Source organism: Falco cherrug, chromosome 4 (genome assembly GCF_023634085.1).
Source record: "Falco cherrug isolate bFalChe1 chromosome 4, bFalChe1.pri, whole genome shotgun sequence".
NCBI classification, from domain to species: Eukaryota; Metazoa; Chordata; class Aves; order Falconiformes; family Falconidae; genus Falco; species Falco cherrug.
Genome location: NC_073700.1, coordinates 68,158,338 through 68,180,461, shown reverse-complemented (window position 1 = coordinate 68,180,461; position 22,124 = coordinate 68,158,338). Strand labels below are relative to the sequence as shown.

Here is a 22,124-nt window from a genome sequence, read left to right as displayed (position 1 = left end):
CACATTAGCTGAATTCTGCTTAGCTAAAGCATTAAGCATAATCTAGAAGCAGAAGCAAGCAATAAAACTATAGGCAGGAGAAACTTGGTAGTGCTGCTGAAGTGGCTGGGACAACAGCAAACTACTTGTCTTTTTTGCAGTAGAACAAGTGAGTGAGTACACAAGCTACAGTAACCACTTATCGGACAGAAAAGTAGTATTGTTCCTTCTGATGATGCAATAACTTAATCACTTTCCTACAGAAATCTGAGATTTTCTGTTCTAAACAAAATTCTTAAGTTAAAATAGATACAGCATATAACATTAAAAACATCAGTTAACTTCCAAAGAAATGAACGTTTTATTTCTGCTACTGAAGATCATTTACACCATTCAACTGACATTGACAAAGAAACATTTAACAGTGATGGTAAGAAAAATAAAATAAGGTACTTTAAGCATAATTTTCTGTTTGTAAACAGAAAACCCATAGGTGTACTAATTCATGGGGGGGCGGAATCAGGCTTAATATTACATTTTCCCTAGATATTCTCTACAAAATCCTCAGAAATTATATAGTGTGTGAGAAGACAGCAGTTAAATATGTACAAAAGAGAAAAAACATTCCATACTTGCAACTGTCTCATCTGTACTTTAAACAGAGTTGCCCTCTAGCTTGCGCTTGTCCAGCTGGCAATTAAATCCCTTTCTCTTCCAATCTTACTCTGATGCAGTTATTTGAAACACATACTGTACATGTGTGGTTTTGTGTTCTTAATGTTACCATATAATAATGTTCTTGGCATAGCAACAACTCAGTCTGATCAATATTCAGTATATATTACTTCTTTCTCTTTACTATGGTGGACTTTATTCATGACTATATGAACTTCCCTTCACAAAAGGGTAATTTCCTTGCCTGAAAATGCAGTTTCTTGATTTCAGATTCACCAATCTGAACTGATGGGTTTACCTGCAGCTGGTAGCCAGACGGCAATAGCCAACAGAAAAGTGAACTTTCTGCATCTTCAGACTCCTGCTTCCTCTGGCTCATTGTTCTCAGCCCCTGGAGACGCTTCCAAAGTTGAACTGTTCTCAGTGTTCACAGAAACATGCAGCCCGTCCGTGTCATCTGGTAAAAGTGTTAATATTCTTCCAGATGACAGCCCTGTGTTTTTCCTCAGTTGTGGATAATGGCAGAATAAGCTCAAATTTTAAATCAATAGTGAAGAATCTGAACAAAGTCTGTTTTAAATTCACAATGTGAATCATGTAGCTAAAGTGTTCTTGAAGCCTTAAGCCCTATTTAAGTAACTTCCAAGACCACAGATAGATGGTTTTCAGAGTGGAAAACGCCAAGACAGGAGCACTCTTCCAATATCCTGGCAATCCTTGATCAATTCCTTTTTTGAAGGAATCCTGACGTTATTGTCTACAGCAGTAGCATGCATATCTTCTTGGTTGAAAACCACCTGCAGACACCTCCCCCCCCCCAGATCACATGAAAATATAATAAAGAAAAGCAAAAGTTGAGGTTGCAGTTGCCTTTTCTGAGAAAGTGCCTTTTAGAAATGACCCAGCCTTTATTTGACAACAGCATGACATCTAAAGTCTTAAAAAGTAAAACATCTAGTGTTCCTTGAGGTTGAAAGAACCTGGATATACTTAAGTTCTCCAGAATATAATAGATTTGTTTATGATAAGGAGGTCTTTAAATTTAGCTACAGAGTATTCATACTACATGGATGTCTAATTAAAAATATTGAACCGGTTTGGTTTTTCAGGTAATTACTTTTGCCTGCTTTGGACTTTTCCCATACTGAACACTAGAAGTAGTATTTCTCCATATCAATTGCACTAAATTCAGGTATCATTCTGCAGAACTAAAAAGCTGCAATGAGTATTACCTTCATCATTATACATAAGTAAATTGTCTATAAGTACTTTAGAAAGGTATAATGAAAGAATTATAAAATATTAAAATAGATGTAGTGCAACAGAATAAATTCTGCCTCTTTAATAGTAAGATTCTTTTTACAAAGCCAGCAAAATAGCAGGTATAAGAAAAAAGCTTACAATTTTCTAAAATATTTGTGATAAAGATACTTACAGATCTACAAGTTAGATATCATGGGAAGAGAGTCTTGCCACTGGGCCACTGACTAGAAACCCAGAAATAAGCAGAAAGGGGGGGAAAAAAAGATTTCGAGACCATACTGGACCACTACTGAAGATTCATCAACAAACTAGAAAAGAGCAGACTGTTGAGTAAGTAAATGGACACTTCAAATAGAACATGGTCCAGCAAATGCAAAGGAAAGCACCACTGAAGGAAAAAAACAGTATAAAAAGTTGACAACTAAAAAAGGGATTGTTTGCTTTGTATGATTGTGCAGTTTCTCCATTTTCACTAGCTGACTAGATTTGCTACTTGAATAGGATGTGATTTATCCATAGTGATTTTTTCCTCCTCCTAAATTACCAGTTTTAGTAATGTTGCCAACTCTTACACACTGTATGAGAATGCTGTAGTTATGTCTATGCAACTCAACATTCTTACCTGGGTTAGAGGTGGCTCCTTCATGTGGGAAAGTCTGTATATACAACCAAAGAACTTCTTTGATTTACTTTCAAATCTTTTATTTTCTGCTGCCAACCTGCCTAGCTTCACTTTTGTTTATTACATCTCTCACTTTGTTTTTTATATGTTGGCTACTAGTGAGTAACCTCATATCCATACATCCAAGATTGACAGAGAAGCTGTCCATTGGACATCAGCTGAGTTATCACATGGGATGGACCTGAGACCATTTCCAGGGTAACCTGATGGTTATTACCTAAATATATTCATGCAGTATTCTTTCAGCTCCTTTACATCATTTTATACCTATGCTTATGGGTATGCTGTGTGTTGTTATCTCTATGCTCTGCCAGCTCCTACCACACTAAAAGTGTGCCACAACTGCTTTCTGATGTTCTCTGCCTGTGAGATGTGGAAAAAAAAAAAATCAAGGCTTTTATTGCTGTTTTTAAAAGGACTATTTTGTGTTACATTTTTGTTTTGCTTACTCCATTCCAGTAACACGAAAATTCCAAAAATAAAGACAGAACATATTCTCCCAGGACTCCCCACCTTTTCTTTAAAAACCTCCTTTGAATTATGGGTGCAAGCAGACATGAAAATAGGAAGTAAAGGTCTAAAGCTAAAAAGAGAGAGCAAAGATAGATTTTATTCTTAAAACAAGGTTGCCAAAATGTGTGATGGACGGCATCCCAGTGGCAAGTACTTTCAAGGCAGGAAACACTGGGCAGAAGGATCTCATTCAGTTGCCAACAAAAGTCTCCCCAGCACTGTCTCCTCTCCCCTAGCTTCATGGCTGGTATGGCCAGAACACCTATGTTCCCATCAACCAATCCAACCAATGTTATCAAACCATCAGTGCTGTGGTCTTTGCTTATTGTTGCAGTGATCTGCATACATTACTCAGAGGGAAATAAATATTTCTCTCTCACTGCTGATATTTTACAGCATACCATCCAAAATCAAGCAGGCTTTTGCAGATTTACAAATTAATGGCATATGATTTTGCAAATGAAGATTATGTAGGTAACTTTTCAGTTGATATATGAAGTACTATGTACTCCAGCTCACCATATCAATTAAGTTAAACTAATTTGTATAGTAAAATCTCTTAATATAAGAACACAACTCCTGTAACTAGTTCTACCAGCAAACCTCAAAGACCACTGATGAGTAAATAGTTATAAATCATGGGAAATTATGCTTCTTGAACAGATATTGTAGTTTGTGCTATCATGTGCAAGCATGAATATATCATAAAGAGAAGGAGAATGGTCTCCCAGAGCATTTGGGAAGACAGGCCTCTCAAGGGACAGGGCCAAAAAGTCCTCCGAGTGCCTGGGATATACTAACAGCTCAAATGTAGTTCAGATGTTATCTAACCTAAAATTTGTATTTGGGTTCTCCAGATACTGAAAGCCTGAACAAGTTATAGGCAAATCCCAACAATTTCCAGTGGAAAATGTTGACTTTGCAGAAACTGCATATTTCAATGAAAAGGCCCTGATGGAAAATCCTCAGCAAGTCTAGTTACAAAGAAAATGTTGGAAAGAAGGCAAAGTTTAGATTAAGATTTTTTAATTACATGTTACAAGAAATGCTTCATGAACTTTCCAAAGCAATAACAGATTTTGTTTTATATTATGATAGCCCAATATTTTCTTTGAGTGCTTTGTACGTTGAAGTTTTTGTAGAAAAATGCCTGCTGTTTCCTGCACAGTAAATTATATTGTCAATTTTTGCCAGTGACTGTAAGGCAGCTTTACAAGGCTCCGCTGAGAGAGGCTTAAAATGTTTGGGTTTTTACCAGAACAAGTAGCACTTTGATCAGAACACTCGATTAGGCCACTGGGCAAATCTAGTAAGCCTCAGATGGCAGATATGATGGTATCAGCAGTTATTTATCAAATGAAGGCTAGAATTTATAAACTTCCCAGTAAATACAGGAAAACCAGGACAGGACAGGACAACAGAAAAAGGTATGCTTCAAGCTAAAAGAAGCACTATTTATTTTTTTAAAGAAACCTAAACAAATGCAGGAAAACCATCACAAACAAAGTGCCCTGGCTTCATTATCTGCAGTTTTAGTTTTGTTTAACTCCTGGTTCTATTCTGAAGGAAAGCCTGAGGTACTTATTAGATCATAATGTTTACAAACGCAAAATTTTTATGCTTTGTGAAACTGGATGTCAAGCACACCTCAAATGAATAGCAGATAAAACAGCAATCATAAATCTTACTTACAATTTTCTGGGGTATGTATCTTTGCTATTTGAAAGCAATTTAAAAAAAACTGAAAACAACTTAAAGAATCTATATATTGTCTCAACAGCACATTGAAGTTGCCCATGAATAAATTAATCTGAAAACATCCCCAGTTATATGAAAGTGATTTTCCTTTCACTCTGCAAGTTATCTTAAAATTACTTCCAATATTATGTTGATTCTACGGTAACAAAAGAGAAGCCAAGAAAAATACTTCAAGTATGTTCCACCATTTGTTCCCTCTACAGCTACAGGTACAGTGCCCAAAGTGGTCCAAATACTTTACATTCTTGTGTATCATGATGTGCTGAAGTCATTCACAGTCCTGCCTCATACCCTTGTTTAGGTACCTGGTTTACCTTTCAGACTAGCAGCTGGCAAACCCTTCAGCACACACAAACAGAAGAAAAACTCCACTAAAACAGGCAGAACCACCATTAGCATTAGGACATTTAAAAAGCTTAATTTCCCCTGGGTCATAAGAGATAAACATCCTCCAGAGTAGTTTTAGCACAGTGGTATAAACTAATTGTTATGCCCATTAAACCAGTGACCACAAAATACATGTTTTGTATGAATTTAAAAGACACTAAATAGACCCCAAATAGGGATTAATTTAAAATGGTAAACTGCTCATTTCAATATGGAATGATCAGGAATGTAACTGCTGTTGCAAACACAGTTAAGAGCTATTTAGATCTGAATATCTGAATATATCCTGAGCCTGTCTCAAATTTAGGTAACTGAGATCACTGTTCAATGGAATAAAAGATGTTCCATTCTTTCTATAGTCTTTTTTGTTTACAGCCACACCAACAAAAAAAAAGAGCCTAAAATGTTAAAAATTCCTATAGTTAATTGGTTTAGTTTTTCACGTCTCAGTTTTAAAAATTGACAACAAATATGCTCAATATGACAACAAAGCTTTTTCCAGCTTGTTATAACAGGAACCGAGAGCTACTATTCAAGAAAGCTTTTTACTTAAAAGTGGAAGAGAATTTGTAAGCTTCAAAGTCTTTCATTCTTAGTTTGATCTTCTTTCATATATACTACATCTCTTTCCTTACAGTGTCTGGCATTCAGGTTCTGCCCTGTGACTGACAGAATAACTCTAGTGCCCCCTTCCCTTCTTCCCATTTACATCTCTTTTGACAGGTAAGACCATTTTGCTAACTTGATTGTGACATGCATTAGAAATCCAGAATTAAATTCCTTTTTAGATATATTTGGTGTATATAGATATATATTTGTGTATAACAGATATATATTATATACCTGAATCTTAGTCTTCCAATTATATATCCTGATTTATACAATTGCATGACAATGAAAAATATTTTCTCTCTAGATACTATAGCTATTTTTTTAGAAAAACAGAAACATGTAGTGCTCTCAGACAATAGCAATACTTCCAGATTCATAAACCCCCTGAATTACTCTATAAAGACATCTCTCTCAATTGCACTGGTGCCTATCTGATGCATCATAATTTAAAACATTTTTGCCGGTTTTTTTGAAAATTTTGTACAACTCCCCTCTTCGCATACATAACTGTTTGCTGTCACGTAAGTTCCTTAAATTTCTCCAAATTATAAACCATTAAAGCTGAGAATACTTATTTATTTATGCTATTATTCATATTTTTTTAAAAAAGCACACACAGGAGTGTCTTCTCTTAAATCAGAAGCATCATTTGCTCATGTACAGACTCACTATACAGTCTAATCTTCATGTTATAAACAAAAACAATAAAGCCTCATGTAAGAGAGATGTTTAGTGTTACGTCAAGCTTCACATGTTGTGTATTTACAATATACATTAAGTAACCTTAATCTTGTCATTAGTCAAGGAAGCTAGAGGACATTTCTTCCTTTCTTTGACACATGGAAAACGGTATATTCATAGAATCATTTAAGTTGGAAGAGAACTTGAAGATCATCAAGTCCAAGTGTTAATCCAGAACTGCCAAGTCCATCACTAAACCATGTCCCTAAGCACCACGTCTACATGTTTTTTAAACAACTCCAGGGATGGCGATTCCACTACCTCCCTGGGCAGCCTGTTCCAATGCTTTAACATCCTTGCAGTGAAGACATTCTTCCTATTATCCAATCTAAACCTCCCCTGGTGCAACTTGAGGCCATTTCCACTTGTCCTGTCGCTTGTTACGTGGGAGAAGAGACCGACCCCACCTGCCTACAGCCTCCTGTCAGGGAGCTGTGGAGAGCAATAAGGTCCCCCTTGAGTATCCTCTTCTCCAGACTAAACCATGCCAGTTCCCTCAGCTGCTCCTCATCAGACTTGTGCCCCAGACCCTTCACCAGCTCTGCTGCCCGTCTCTGGGCACGCTCCAGCCCCTCTGCGTCCCTCCTGCAGTGAGGGGCCCAGAACTGAACACAGTATGGAGTGCGGCCTCACCAGTGCCCAGTGCAGGGGGACGATCGCTGCCCTTGTCCTGCTGGCCACGCTGTTTCACATACAAGCCAGGATGCTCTTGGCCGCCTTGGCCACCTGGGCACACTGCTGGCTCGTGTTCAGCCGGCCATCAGCCAGCACCCCCAGGGCCTTTTCTGCCCGGCAGCTTTCCAGCCGCTCTGCCCCAGCCTGTAGCCCTGCCGGGGGTTGTTGTGTCCCAAGTGCAGGACCCGGCACTGAGCCGTGTTGAACCTCATACAACCGGCCTCAGCCCATCGGTCCGGCCTGCCCAGACCCCTCTGCAGAGCCTCCTGCCCCCCAGCAGATCAACACTCCCCCTAACTTGGTGTAATCTCTAAACTTACTGAGGGTGCATTGAATCCCCTCGTCCAGATCATTGATAAAGATATTAAACAGAACTGGCCCCAGTACTGAGCCCTGGGGAACACCAATGCTTATTATGTAAGTTCCTCATTAAGTTTCATTCAAACATATAAAATCATATAACTTCAATGTAAGTCCATTGACAAAATTGGAATATAAAACCCAAATCTTGAAAACACAAACCATCTTCTAAATGCTTCCTTCATAAAGTAAGCTTGAAATAGGGCTAAAAATAATCTAATTCATGGTTTCACCTCATGAATTATAAGCCTTAAAAAGTTACTCCAGAAACTGAGAAAAAAACCAGGAGTGGGTGCAGTACCCACTCGCACGCAGGTGAGGAATTACCACCTTCAAATACAGCCCATTGGCCCGAATTATACAGAATAAAACCTTACAGACAGCAACACAATCCTCCCTCCATTCCTCATTCATGTCAGGTTATAAGCAGACACACCACACTACCTAACACTCATAATGGAATCGGTGGTAGCACTACACAGATTATCTAATATGCAATTAATTTAAAGTACCAGGTCCTATGTTGGAAAAAAATGGAAATTATTAAAAAAAAATTCAAAACATCCATCAGAAGAAAGGCCAGTAGGTGAGGTCTGTGCTCAGCAAGCTTTACACAGGTGCATCAGCCTCGTGTGCCTTGTAAGACCTGAGCAGAAGCGGGGAAGACCTGGAGGTGCTGCCAGCACACAGGCTTTCCACAGCCTGTCCCATTGCAAGGCAGAAAAGGTCGGTGAGCGCTGCTGCTACAATACCCAGCAAACAGAGACAGCAGTGGAAGACAGAAATTTCCCATTCAGAAATCTAAATTATATTTACAGAGAGCTAGAGCAGGCAGATCCAAGCCCGATCTGCCTGCACTTCAAATCACCCAAGCACACCCTTGCTTGCTCCAAACACCATTCAGACCAGCGCCACGCAGCACTGCCCACAGGATGCCCTGGTGCCCTGGTTTCAGCTGGGGTAGAGTTAATTTGCTTTTTAGTAGCTTGTGCAGTGCTGTGTTTTAGATTTGGTGTAAGAACAATGTTGATAGCACACTGATGATTTTGGTTCTTGCTGGTAATGTCTGTACAAAGTCAAGGACTTCTCAGTTCCTTGGGCCCTGCCAGTAAGAGGGCTGGAGGGGCACAGGAAACTGGGAGGGGACACAGCCAGGGCAGCTGACCCAAAATAGCCAAAGGGATATTCCATACCATATGACGTCATGCTGAGTGTATAAACTGGGGGAAGAAGGAAGCGGGGGGCATTTGGAGTGATGGTATTTATCTTCCCAAGTAACGGTTATGTGTGACAGAGCCCGGCTTTCCTGGAGATGGCTGAACACCTGCCTGCCCATGGGAAGTACTGAATGAATTCCTTGTTTGGCTTTGCTTGCATGCACGGCTTTTGCTTTACCTATTAAACTGTCTTTATCTCAACCCACGGGTTTTCTCAGTTTCACTCTTCCAACCCTCTCCACCATCCCACTGTGGGGGGAGTGAGCGAGCGGCTGCGTGGGGCTTAGTTGCCAGCTGGGGTTAAACCATGGCACCTGGCCTGACTATGAATTTATATAACTTTGTGGTTTATACTTTTAATGTATCTTTAAGGTATATATTTTATTGCAACTTAATAAAACCAACCAACCAAAATCCCCACATACCTCACAGCTTTAAGAAACACAAGCACAGAAATATAAGTTTCAGTACATCGAGTTCTGGTTATTTACCTCATTCTAACTTTGACATGCTAAACATGAGCTGTTTCTTAACCAACTCAGCAGACCTTTTAAACTTGCATACACATACCCTGGAAGTGTAAGCATTTATTAACAGTTATCTTCCTCAACTGATTGCAAACATTTGATCACATACTTGCAGTTATGATGGAAAAGACCTGAAGATATATACATTGCTTATATACATCGCTGTACTTGCACTCTCTAAATAAGAGATAACAAGATGCATTTCAAAGAGCTGATTTCTGGTCTGCTTAAAATCCAAATACTGCATTCAACTGGATTTGGGTTCTAAGGTATGGAAATACTGTTCTACTTGTTGGTATCTTTAACAAGGTAGAGCAGGATTACAGAATGTAAACTGTAAGTCTTTATTCAACATTGGAAATTTAGAATAGATGCAGCTGGCCTGCATCCACGGGACTCGGCAATTATATTTTAAATCTAGAATGCAAATGCTGTATCTCACACGCAGATGAACAAATTCACTTGATTTCCCAGAGCTACATGCTCTGTTCTACTTCCAAAGCTCTGTTTTAATTAGAAAAGATAAACCCCAACCACTGCTAGTTCATATAATTATGGTAAAGGATGCCACATTTTAGAGCAGGAAAAAAAACAGTGTCACTGGATATTGCATCCAGTTTTTAAAAGACCAGAAATGTCCAATTTATTTTTTTCCAGAAGAAAATGCACCTGACAAAACCTTGGCATGACTTTCAGGGCATTTTGAAAATCTCAAGTCTCATAAATGTAACTGTCTCAGAAAAAATTTCTTCTTTAAAAACAAATCTCTATGAATGAAAATCATGAACACCAGATTTGTCAAAGCTTTACTCATCAGATGCAAACACCCAGAAATATATTCAACAAACAATTCTGTAACACAAAATGAAAATACAGAAATATTCATCTAATCAGAGAGTTGCTGGAAACCTCTCCCAGCATTTTTTGGCACGTTAACCAAACCTGTGAAGATATAATCACCTTGCTAAACCTGTCCCTTTACACCACCAAACTTGGGGAGGCGGTGATGTAGTGTAGTAAACTAATCCTAACCATCCTTCATTGTGCCATGAACATTAAAGCAGAGCTGCAGGGAAGTGGAAGCTCTCCTGCTGGCTCCAGCTAACCCTGCAGTTATAAGCCAGGTCAGGAAAGCCACCTTAAAGTCAATCCCAAATCAAGCCACATACAAGTTTTTAGATAAGGCCTATGCAACATGATTGGAAAAGATGGATCAATTAGCCCAAGCAATTTCAGATGTGTGGGAAAGAGTCGTTCTAGACATCATTTTGCCCCAGGAATCTAGAAACAAAGAAACAAAGAAACCCTCTCCAGCCATCAATCTAATAGTGAAGGGCTAGAAAATCTTATGCAACGTACAGCATAATCTTAGATACAGCTGACGAGACTCGATGGCATCTCTGGGGGAGAAATGGAAATACTGAGTCCCAGCAATTTCCTTCCTTTCCTTTTCTGCCCAAGACAGAGCAGGGGAAATCAACAGAGGAATCTCAAGTAAACAGCCTCTGACTGAATGCAGTACACTTGCCTGGTCAACATGATGGAGGAGGGAGCCATGATAATTTACCATCTCTCCCAGGCATATTTGCCATGAGATGGCAGGTGGAGAAGAAAATGGATAGGCAAAAATATCATGCACACTGTCAGTCCTTTCCCCCAACTCACACAAACACCTGCAAGGCATGCAGGGCAGGGAAACATGAGTGCCTTGTGCAGGATTAGGCAGTCTGGCCATGCAGGCTTGGTACCCTGCAGCTGGCCATCTCCCCCTGCAGCCAAAAAAAGACAATTGGTAAGTTACTGCAGTTGTTCAATCATATTAACCATGCCGAGGTGAAGGCACTTGTTTCCCTGAAATCCCGCTAAGATTATCACATTGCATTTAACCACTTCCAAGGAACAGACAGCAAGAGTGAGTGAATGGAGGAGAGAGGGAAGGAGAGTAAGACAGCAAGGAGAGGGGGAGAGAAAGAGAAAGCAAGAAAGGGAGAGGGAGAGATGCAGTTGTGACAAACGAGCTGTCTTCATACTCAACCCACTAAAGCTTCAGAAGTACAAAACATGCACGGACAGTCACCAAGGAAGTACCTACAGTGAAGCTTAGGATCTCTGCAATTTGATGCAGCAACAGTTCCTCTTGTAATACACCACTGGCATCACTTACCATTTCAGAGAAAAAATGCTTGTCACTTTGCAAACTATGGAAACTATTTTGCAAACTGCAAAAATCCTTTACAAAGGAAGCATAATTGATCTTCAAAATTTTGTATCACTTTGAAGATATCATAGCGTCTTATGTTTTGAGATCACTCTTTTACAGGGAACGTAAAGAAGCAACTGTCTTAAAAAGGGCTCCTGACCACTCTTCAGTTTTCCTCTACATTTATCAACTGCTGCATTAATTACCATTGCAACATGGCTCTAGAGCACTAACATCTCCCTTCTCTTTAGAGTTGAAAAATAATGGGATAGCGTGCATTAACAATGATAAACAGGGAAGGTTCTGACTGGATATAAGGAAACAGTTTCCACTAGGAAAATAATTAGGAATTGGAAGAAGCTGCACAGAGCGTTTGTGGAATGTCTGTTCCCGGGCATTTTCAAGGTCTGATGGGAGAAAGCCCTGAGCAACTTGCTCGGAACTCAGTGTTGACCCTGCTTCAAACAGCGTGTTGGACTAAACAATCTTCTTCCAGCCTGAGTGGTTCAATGGTTCTATAGTCTACTGTCCGATAAAAGCTACCAAGTTCCCCAAAAGCACCACAGAGAACCCCCAGGAGTTTTGCAGAAAATCTTCAAAATATTTTTTTTAAAAAAAATAACATCCATCAGGAATTTTGTCCCAAGTACCAGGTTGTGCTACTTATATACATGGTGCAATCAAACCAGTGGCACCACTGACAAATTCTTAGTAAAAGCACATTTGTAATAAATTTATGAAGCACATGTAATGAGAGTTAGCAAAAAGCCAAAAAGCCCCCAAAGTATGTACTTTTTGGAATATCTGTTGTGAGCGAGTGATGGCTTTCCACCGAATTCCTTTTATAAAAATCAGTAACACCATAACAATTTATGGGCAACATAAAATGTGTTTCTTAACAACAGCTATTTCTGATTAACACTGCATCCCTTCTTAAAAGTACACATACTCATTAAAGCGGACAACCCCACACACAGCCCGAGGAAGCAGATGCACACACCCACGCAGAAAGTACTTTGTAGGTGCAACACATCCTCACCTTGAGATTGGGTTTTGAGAGGAGTTTCAACAGTTCTCTGATCTCACTGCTCAGTGGCTTGCTCTGCAGCTCCTCAGCTAGCTGGGTGGGAGATGGAATCAACACAAAGACCATTAGCAAAGCGTTGTTTTAACCAGTGCATCAGTGACAACCCAGAATCTACCTTGTTCAAGGTTATTACTTTCCAGCGTGTTCAAACAGAAGCCAGCATGAAGAAAAACACCATCAATCACCATGCTTCTTTTTCTGGCCCTCGGTGGACCAGGTTTAAGCCAGGCCTTTTGGCTCAGTTTAACACAAGTAATCATTTCTGGCAAGCGTGCAGCCAGATCACATTCTGATTTATAACGATGGGGGCAAATCCCAGCACTTCATTTAAGTGAATGGTCCTTTGCGTGCAGACAAAGGACTGCTTGTAAAAATGACTGGATCAAACTTTGACACCGTCTATAAAAAACAGTTTTGAATGAGGTGGTGAAATCCACACCGCTTCCAAAAACCCACAGTAGCTGTGCTGTTTAGGACTGGGATAAGCAAGCAAAGTGCCCCTACAGTGCAAGCAATCTGAACCTTTTATTATGTTTACACATACACTGGAAAGAGCTTGTTAAATGTGAAGTGGGTTAATCATAATATAGTTTATAACAGGTCATCAGCAATTCAAGTCCCCAAAACACACAAACTATGTCATAACAACAAGATCAGTAATTTATGTTTCGTTATACTACAAAATTGTGGTTTGGTGAACAATAGAGCAGCAGTCTAATGTTTAATCCCATGGCTATTTGGCTCATGTCTTGAGTTTTTCTTATCATGACATTCTCAACTAATTTGGACTCAAGAGGCATATTTTACTGCAGGATTTCAAACTTGAACTATTTTTCCAGAACAAGGAAAAGCTAAAACATATTTCACAACACTGAACTTTAGTTTAAAATTCTGAAGCTACATGGCTCATAATCCAAAACGTGATTTCAGATAATCACTTATTTTCTTTGCATTAAATCAGTATCATAAAAATGTCTAAAAGAAAGATTGGTTATTTGCAGCAAGTAATTTTATTCGTCTAGCCCAATTTTAAATTTGTAGTTTCATTTTGTATAAATTCTAAAGATACATGACTGGAAGTATATTTTGCATAATTATACATAATAGACAATTCTAGAAGTAATTATAGGCATCAGACATGGATTTAATACTTTTTTTTAGACTTCGAATTAATACAAGGATAATAGGACTGAAACAAAAATTCATCACCTACAGTCCCACAGCCTTTTGGCTATAATTCATAGATAAAAACATCAACCAAATATATCAAAGCTAATTTTAACAATATTTGTGCCTTAATACCAAAAGATTAGAAAATTATCTCTGTAGAAAAGACCAGAATGAAATATTTTAGGCACATAAAGCCAAATATTGAAGTAATCTGACAGTAATCTAGTCTGGATGTTCTACGGAAAAGTTCTGCAAAACAGAAAATCTGATAGGCATGACAGCAGGTATATGACACAGGTTCCCCTCAGTTCTCTTTTCATTCTCTAGCTAGTACTGCTCATCGCTAGAGAATAAAATTCTATTCATTCGTGTTTTACTGATGAAGACTACTAATCACTCAGTGACAATGACTTCAGCATTCTTCTCTCAGATGAATTGTGCACGAACATCTATTAACTTCAGCAGAATCAGCATTTGCTTTGGTGGTACAAATGTGAATGCAGGTACGTGATTTAAAACAGTGAGAAACAGAAATAATATTTTGTTACTGCTTTAACACACTTTTTAATCTCATAATTTAGAAAATATTTGCTCAGAGATGAAACAATTGAAAATTTGTCTTCACTCGCATAATTCACAAGGGTTTTCCAAATATTTCCATAAAAGTCTTACAGGCCCTGTGATAGAAGAGGAGGATGACAAAGTGTGATAGAGAAGGAGGAAGACCAAGCTATGTTTCCAGATAAGCAGTTACCACCAGAGCTGCTTGTTGTGCTTCTAGCAGTTTTGGAGTGGATTTTTATTTGTTGGTTTTGAAGCACCGAGATGTGTGACAGCTGCCAGCAGCAGTTACATCTCATACTTAGGGCACACTGATACTGTGCCAATCACCTCCTAAGCCTAAGACTGCATGAAAAGCTATCTGAGAAATGATTCTCTGTTGAGGGACGTGTAACATTTCACCAAGTTCTTTACAAAGAGCTGCCACTATAGAGAGGGGAAGACAAAGCAAGGGAGAAAGGCAGATGTGGAGTGTCACTAGTGAGATGAGGAGCACCAGGGCTTGTGAGTTTAAAGCTTCTGAAGAAAGTTCTGAAACTTCTTTTGCCAGAACAGTCTTCCTAATAACCTAGAGGCCTTCTCTGCCATATAAACCTATACTCCCAGCATTGTTTAGATCACTTGCATGAAACCAAGAGTCCTATGCCAGACACTGCTGCTCCAAAATCAGAGGCAAACAGAATCTCTGATGGGAAATTCAGCCTAAAAGTCACTGGGGGTGAGGAAAGAGAAGGTATGGCAGCTAGGAATATGGAAGTGTTTAGAAAAGAAGCCTCACCACAACTGTTACCCCTAAAATTGCTTTAAAAAAATAACACAGGAATAAAACCACACTCCTTAAACAGTTTTTAGTTAGATTAGCAGCATCTCAGATTTGCATTTTAAATCAAACAGAAAATATTCACTCGCTAATAAGGATCTCTCCTTCTTTGTTTATCTGTAGAACAGTTGCTATCACTAGGAAGACAAAAACATTAATTTAAAGCCAATTGAAATAGAAGTGTGCTTTATATTACCTACATACTCTTAAATCCCTGAAGCTGACAGCTAATCAGACAAACATGCCAAAAATTGAATAGCACTTTAATCCTGGAAATTCATGGGTTTTGGAGTTACAAAGCCCACTGCATGTCTATTACCTTCCTCAAAGTTTGCTGGTAACTATTAAAACACGAAATCCTGCAATGTGCTAGCCTGACGTCAGCTGCCAAAGGACATCCTCATTCTATGGGACGATGCCCATAAAACCAGCTGTTCAGCTACACATAAGCAAAAGTGAAGAACAGCACAAAGATCTTTAGAAAGAAGCTGTGCTTAAAAAGTAGGCAGATGTCTAGAGATATTCATGTCACAACATGCACACATTTTTAAAATACTACCATATATACATAATAATAAATTCACATAAGGTTAAAACCCCCAACCTCTCAACTGGGGAGTGACAAAGTACTTTAATTTGGGGATTTCCAGAAGTATACGTTTTAAATGGGGCTGAAAACAGAATGAGATTGCTCAGCATTTCTGAAAATATCAAGAACTAAGTTTTGTATCCAAAAATAAGAAACGATTCTTATAAAGAATTTTAAGCCAGAGATCCGTAACACAAATGTTAACAAGGATTATTAATATGTCACCAAGAACTTAATGAAGAGAATTTCAACCAGCTTTCTAATTTTCAAAATTACTATCAACATTGTTCAAAGCTACTTGAAGGTTAAAAAAATATTACTAATATATGCCTGATATCAAAGCTAATGCATTATTGTATTTGGTATGTTACAGGATATAGCTCTCCTACTGAAACATGACTAAATTACATTACATCCTTTTTTCAACAGACTTCAAATATGTTTAATTTGGTTTTTCATTAAAATTTTACCATTTTCAAATCACAACATCTAAGCATTTGTAAAGTTTAAAAATCAAATGCTATTAATTATATAAAAAATAGTTAAGATTTTAAAACATCTATAAAGTATGTGAAGTTTCAAACATTCCATATTTGAAACGGATCCTAATACATACTGCCTTTTCCAAAAAACAACCTGAGATCATCAATTGCAACACAGATTTCTGGATTTCACCTAAACCACAGTTTATTAAACATTTCTCTATCCTGGCCTACCTCAGGTTCAGTCATAGTTTATACAGGTGTGTGCACAATTCATCTGAATCCTAGAATTAACCAAATAGCAAGAAATGGCAGGTCGGATTTTTTTCTTTAAAATAAAAATTATAGTAACAGGAAATTAACTACTCCATCAATGCCGACCACTTTTACAATTTATTTTTTGGTTATGAAGGTAATTTGGAAAGCTCCAATATCAATAAATCACTAGTGTACTTTTTGTTCAATAGTTTTTGATATTTTTTTTTAAACAAACCTCCTTCCTAGGCATTTCATATGCTTCATTTCTGTAGTGTTATCTGTCATTTTTCATGTTCTGTCAGCAGTGCTGCTATCTCATTTGTCTTTATTTTTCCAAAGCATTCCTCTTGTCTGTGACTTTCTCAAAACACCAATAGTTGACAGCTTTTTCCCCTCCCAGTAGAGTTCGAACCTGTAATTTCTATTACGTAGTTACTAAAGCAGAACAAGAGGCTATCTAGATGCAATGTTTTTATAACAGGCAAGTGAATAAAAATCAAAGTAGTATCAGCAACAAGCCCGGTGATGACAGCACCTTTGGAAACATTTGCAGCTTCTTATGATTTCAGCTCAGAGGATTATATTCATATGTTTGCACTATGAGGAGTTCTGCTTGCAGACAGTTTTTTGGGAGACTTGGTACCAGTGATCTCAGCAGGGGACACTTACATCATCTGCCAAGGCTGCTGCACCGTGGAGTATGGGCACCGGGTTCTGTTTCTCATAATAATGCAGTTTTTCATGAATCTGGAAGACAATAGCACAAAGTGGTAAGTTTATTTAGCAGCATGAGAAATGGTACAAAATGACCCTGTTGAGCTAACTGATCTGTTGAGTGTCTGTAACTAAAGAAACATCCTTATAGTCACCTACAGGCAGCAATCATGTAAATGTAATTCATCATCATCCTCTGTTGAAGTGCTAAGAATATGAAATCAGATGGAAAAAATGCTCAGTATGTAGACCAACCCACAGAAAAACTAAACATTTGTGATTTTTCACTCCTGGCTTTCTCTGTCCATATTTCTAACATATTGCTTTAAGTATCAATTACATTTTATATTGCTGCTGAAAACACAAAGCGTAAAGTGTTTATCCCCAAGACAGATATAAAAAACCCTGTAAATTATGATTTACGAAGTGAAATAATAGCCTGCCACCCACATCTTGACAGACAGCTTGGTGGAGCGGCTGCCGTCATTAAAATAATTCAGAAACAAGGGCAAAGTAGTGCTAACATGAATTCTAACATATCTGAAAGAAAAAGGCAGTCCTTCAGCAAATTAAAGTCATTTAGGAGCATTTAAATTTTTTAATGGGGAGTTATCAACATTAAAAATGCAGCACACTTTGTTTCTTTTTTGAAAGAAAGGATACACTATCATTTAAATATCCAGCCTCTTCCCTCCTCTGCAAGTTAAGCATTTCAAAATTTAGTTTTTTCCAGTGTGAAAGCTTTAAAGAGCCAAAATATTTTAAAGCTTTAACAACTATCTTAAAAATTATTTCAGAATGGCATAAAGTAGTATATTAAACATTCAATTTTATATACCTTATTTTCCTGAAGATACACAATGTACAAATATTAATTACAATTTTTAAAAAAGACAACAACAGTAGTCTAAACGGATACAAACACACCCCATTCTTAGATTTCTGCTTTAGTTCTGCTGCTGTGAAGGAGGCGTGAACTCCAGATGGTTGGAGGAGTTGCAGATGGAGCTAAATTGGGGACTTCTGTGCTTGGCAAGGAGGGGAAGACAAGGTCTGGCAGACACCACAGGGTGCAGAACTTGGCTGAGGAGCCCCTCACATCCTTGGGGTACAAGAAACCCAACCATACCCTACTGCTCCCTGGCATATTGCTGGGGGAGGAATGGGACAGACACTAGGCACCACGGACAGCTTCAAAGAGCAACCAAACCAGTGGTCTTTGCACACTGAAAATGTTTGCAGTTGACTGGACCATATATGCTTTGCACTGTCTGTTCCCTCCAGCCTTCCCCGCTATTCCACATTTGCTTTTCTCCACTTACTTTTACCCTGGCAGCACTTGCTCCTCTCATGGCCCAGGAGTCCCGCAGCCGCCTTCTCAGCTCTTTCTTTTGAATTTAAACCAAACTCCTAACAACTACACCCATAACAAGCTAATGCCATGTCAACAACACTTGTGTTTGCCATTTTTCCTGTCTTCTGCTGTGCTTCATAAAACTTTTGAAGTCCATGTCTGTTTTTACTCGTTTAGTCTATAAGTTCTCTGAAGACCATACGATACTCTGTTAATGCAACGTGGCACAGCAAGATGTAAGTCTTGGTCGATTCTTTCATCATTTCTGTAATCTTAATAAGATAATTCCTGTATGTTGTTGCTTAAAGGATATCGGAGTTCTGAAACATCAAGGTAAAGCATGAAGACACCACAGTTGCTCAGTTGCTAAGTTGTAAAATTATTTGTTCTGAATAGCAAGTATCTGTTCCTCATCTGGAAACTAAATGCAAAGCACTACTATCTACAGAACATGAGTCTGAATTTTATGTAGCTCATGTAGACATTGTTTACTCAGCAAAGATTAAACTATACTGGATGTCACCAAAAGTCTTAAGTGATCAGACAACCTCGTATTTTTAGATCACAAAATGCAGAAACTAAACAAACCAAGGAGCTGCAGCTCCCATTTGCTTAGACTGTGAACTTGAATAACTAAAAGCTATACTGTATCAAAAAGCTCAAATCCATCATTTTTTGATTGCTTTGGCCAACATCTTGATTTTATCCAGGCTGAGCTTCTGTCAGCTCTGAGGTTAAATGCTGATGCCCATGCTACCTTCTACTTTCTCAGAAAAAATAGAAGCACTGCTGCCAGTCAAGCTGGTTTTACACTAAACAAGCCGCAGGTGTGTTTACCAGTGAAATCAAAAGAGAAAAAGGAAAAAAAAAGCTGAGACATTCTTACATAAGCAATCTTTGAAAAAATGTTATAAAATTCTTAATTCATGCAACAAAAAATAGTGTTTAAAGAGTAGGTACTGTGTAACTTTAACAGGTTATTGGCTCTGCCCATAACCAGCAAATGGCTGAAAATAAATTTTATTTTCCTAACAATGGATATTGGAATCCAGTTAAAAAATTAAGGAAAATCATTAAGCTTTCATTTGATAACGGAGGAGTTGTAGAGAGTAATTGCCTAACCAAATCGGAAGCAAACAACAGAAAATAAGCAAGCAAGCAGGAAAATTTAACTATTACTAGACAGTTCTAGACATTAGCTTTCGCTACATCAGGCTGGAAGTTTTATTAATTTACTGTGCTGGCACAATTAGGGACTCTGGGATAAATGTTACACGCCCTATGGTAACAGACATTGCAGCCTCAGCACACTCCCACTGAAGATGCAATTCAAGTCTTTTTTTTTTTTTCTTTTTTAATTCCCCCAAAAGATCTGATTTTATTTACTAGATAGCATTTTGCCTTGTTTGTTAGGTGAATATTTTTAAAACAGATTTTTATATGACAATATCTGTCTTCAATCTCTGTAATTGAAGAATTTACCCAAGAAAATTAACAAAGCACTGGTCTGTGCACAAAGCTGCAATCAATGCAAAATATGCAAATCATAAAAATGCTACTTCCTACTGCTTTCCTACAGTTACCACCTACCTCCAACTTCTGGATAACAAATGTATTCATAATTTATGCAGCACATACAGAATAGCTTCCTGAATGCAGTAAGACAGGACATTTGGTGCACTTCAACTGACAAAGCGAAAATTTCAGTGAGGCAAAAATGCATTTTCAGGCAACTTCTTCTCTCTATGCGTCTAAAAATGTATTCCAAGATGTTTTGGTCTGTAAGTTTCCCACAGATAACATTAGGGCTAACTGGCCTCTAGTTCCCCACACTGCATTTTTGGCCTTTTATGAAGATGGTACGGCACTTGCCTTTCCCTAGTCACTGGGGACTAGGTCACCTCTGTTGCCTTTCAAGGATGACAGAGTGCACTTGCAAACTCACCCGGTGGCCTTTGAATTTCCCAGACTTCAGGATGATGAATAACTCATTTCTGACAACCACCTTTAGAAAAACTACTGTGCACACAGCCAAATGTTTTGGTAACTTCTCCACATGCTGTCTTTGAGCTAATTATTTTCCCAAATCTGAAATTTATAAATCATGCTAGTATATGCACAACTAGCATCTTATTTCTAAAATTCTATTCTTACACAAGTAGAATTTGAATTGTAAATATCTAGATTCAGTGACCACACTGATGAAAATGAATACAATGTGAGCTATGCAAACACAGAAATGAAGAGCAAAAGGGGACAAGGCAGTGCAAGTACTTTGCCCCTTTACAAACCTCACTCAAGGAAATCAAACTGTAACAGAAATCAAAACCATCCTGAAACACTTTGAAAGAAGTATGAGAGTAGATTCAAAATAAAAGAGAAAGCATTTACCTACTGAAGATAAAACATTTCATATTTGCAACCACTTGTTTGAGCTTAATTCTAAAGAATGCTATTTAATACAAAACCCAAATTTATCTTATATTCTGTGGCTATACTGGATGTCCAGTAATTTTAATACTAGTGTCTTCTCTCTAGTAGAAACGTATAGAATATATGGAGACTATATGACTATCACACTTAAAAACCAGAAAATATAGTACATCTATTTTAAGTTTTTCTGACATTAAAGTGTAAAGCTTGAACCCTGAAAATCTCTTCACAGATGAGAACGAGTATGCTAAACCAAGAGTTATATATTGTAAATAAAACATATAAAGCTGTTCTGCTGAACAGATGACTAAGTTGCTGGGGTTTGGGGTTTTGATTTTACTTTTTTTTGACTACCTTTTCTTTTCACTGCAGGGTACTTTGGGAAGACTTACAAGGTTCTGTGAAATCTGACAATCTACTGTGAAGATATGCCCCCAAAGGGAAAAAATACAATTTGCAAGTTTATACATTTTTGGGCACATTTGTAGGCAAGGCAAATCGTTTCTGGATCTTCACAGAGTGATTGAATCAAGCTTTCTATAGCAAAATACAGCAGAAATAAGTTTTCTGCAGTGTCCCCAGACTGGACTATTTCAAAACCCACAGGGAGCTTTCTGAGTCAGAAAACCAAAAATCTTAAGCAAAGAATCCTACAAAATAAGTTTAATTTCTCCTTTTGGATTTCTTAATTTCAAGGTACAGTTCTGATCTCATATGGCTGAAAACAACACAGGGGAGGGGGATAAGCACGCACACAGAATAGTATCATCAGTTTCCAATACCCCAGCTCCTCCTGGGAAGGAATCCCCTTAATGCAAGAATAATTTTATTAGTATTAAGTGGGTTCTGGTAGAGTTATGTTCACAGGACTTTTCTGAAAGGCTCTACAAAACAGTACTATACACCTACAAACTACATACCTGGCTTCAGCAACAGTAGCTTGTATCGGTATAACAGCCCAGGGTTTATCAACAATCTCTTAGAAAGTTCTCCAGCTATACAGTTTCTGAGAAATTTAAAACAGAGCTCCAAAATGGACTATTTTCATTATAAGGTGATGCCACCCA

The 22,124-nt window shown here is 38.2% G+C and overlaps 1 protein-coding gene across 3 annotated transcripts in view; it reads right to left on the bottom strand.

The window, feature by feature from the left end:
* Nucleotides 1-22,124, bottom strand: part of MPP7 (MAGUK p55 scaffold protein 7) — a 157,585-nt gene that overhangs the window by 53,079 nt on the left and 82,382 nt on the right. For all 3 annotated transcript variants that reach the window (XM_055708423.1, XM_055708425.1, XM_055708424.1), the window contains 2 exons: nt 17,226-17,303; nt 12,629-12,709 (listed from right to left, as the gene is read on the bottom strand). In XM_055708423.1, the coding sequence (XP_055564398.1) occupies nt 12,629-12,709; nt 17,226-17,303 (159 nt within the window). The remainder of the gene's footprint in view (nt 1-12,628; nt 12,710-17,225; nt 17,304-22,124) is intronic.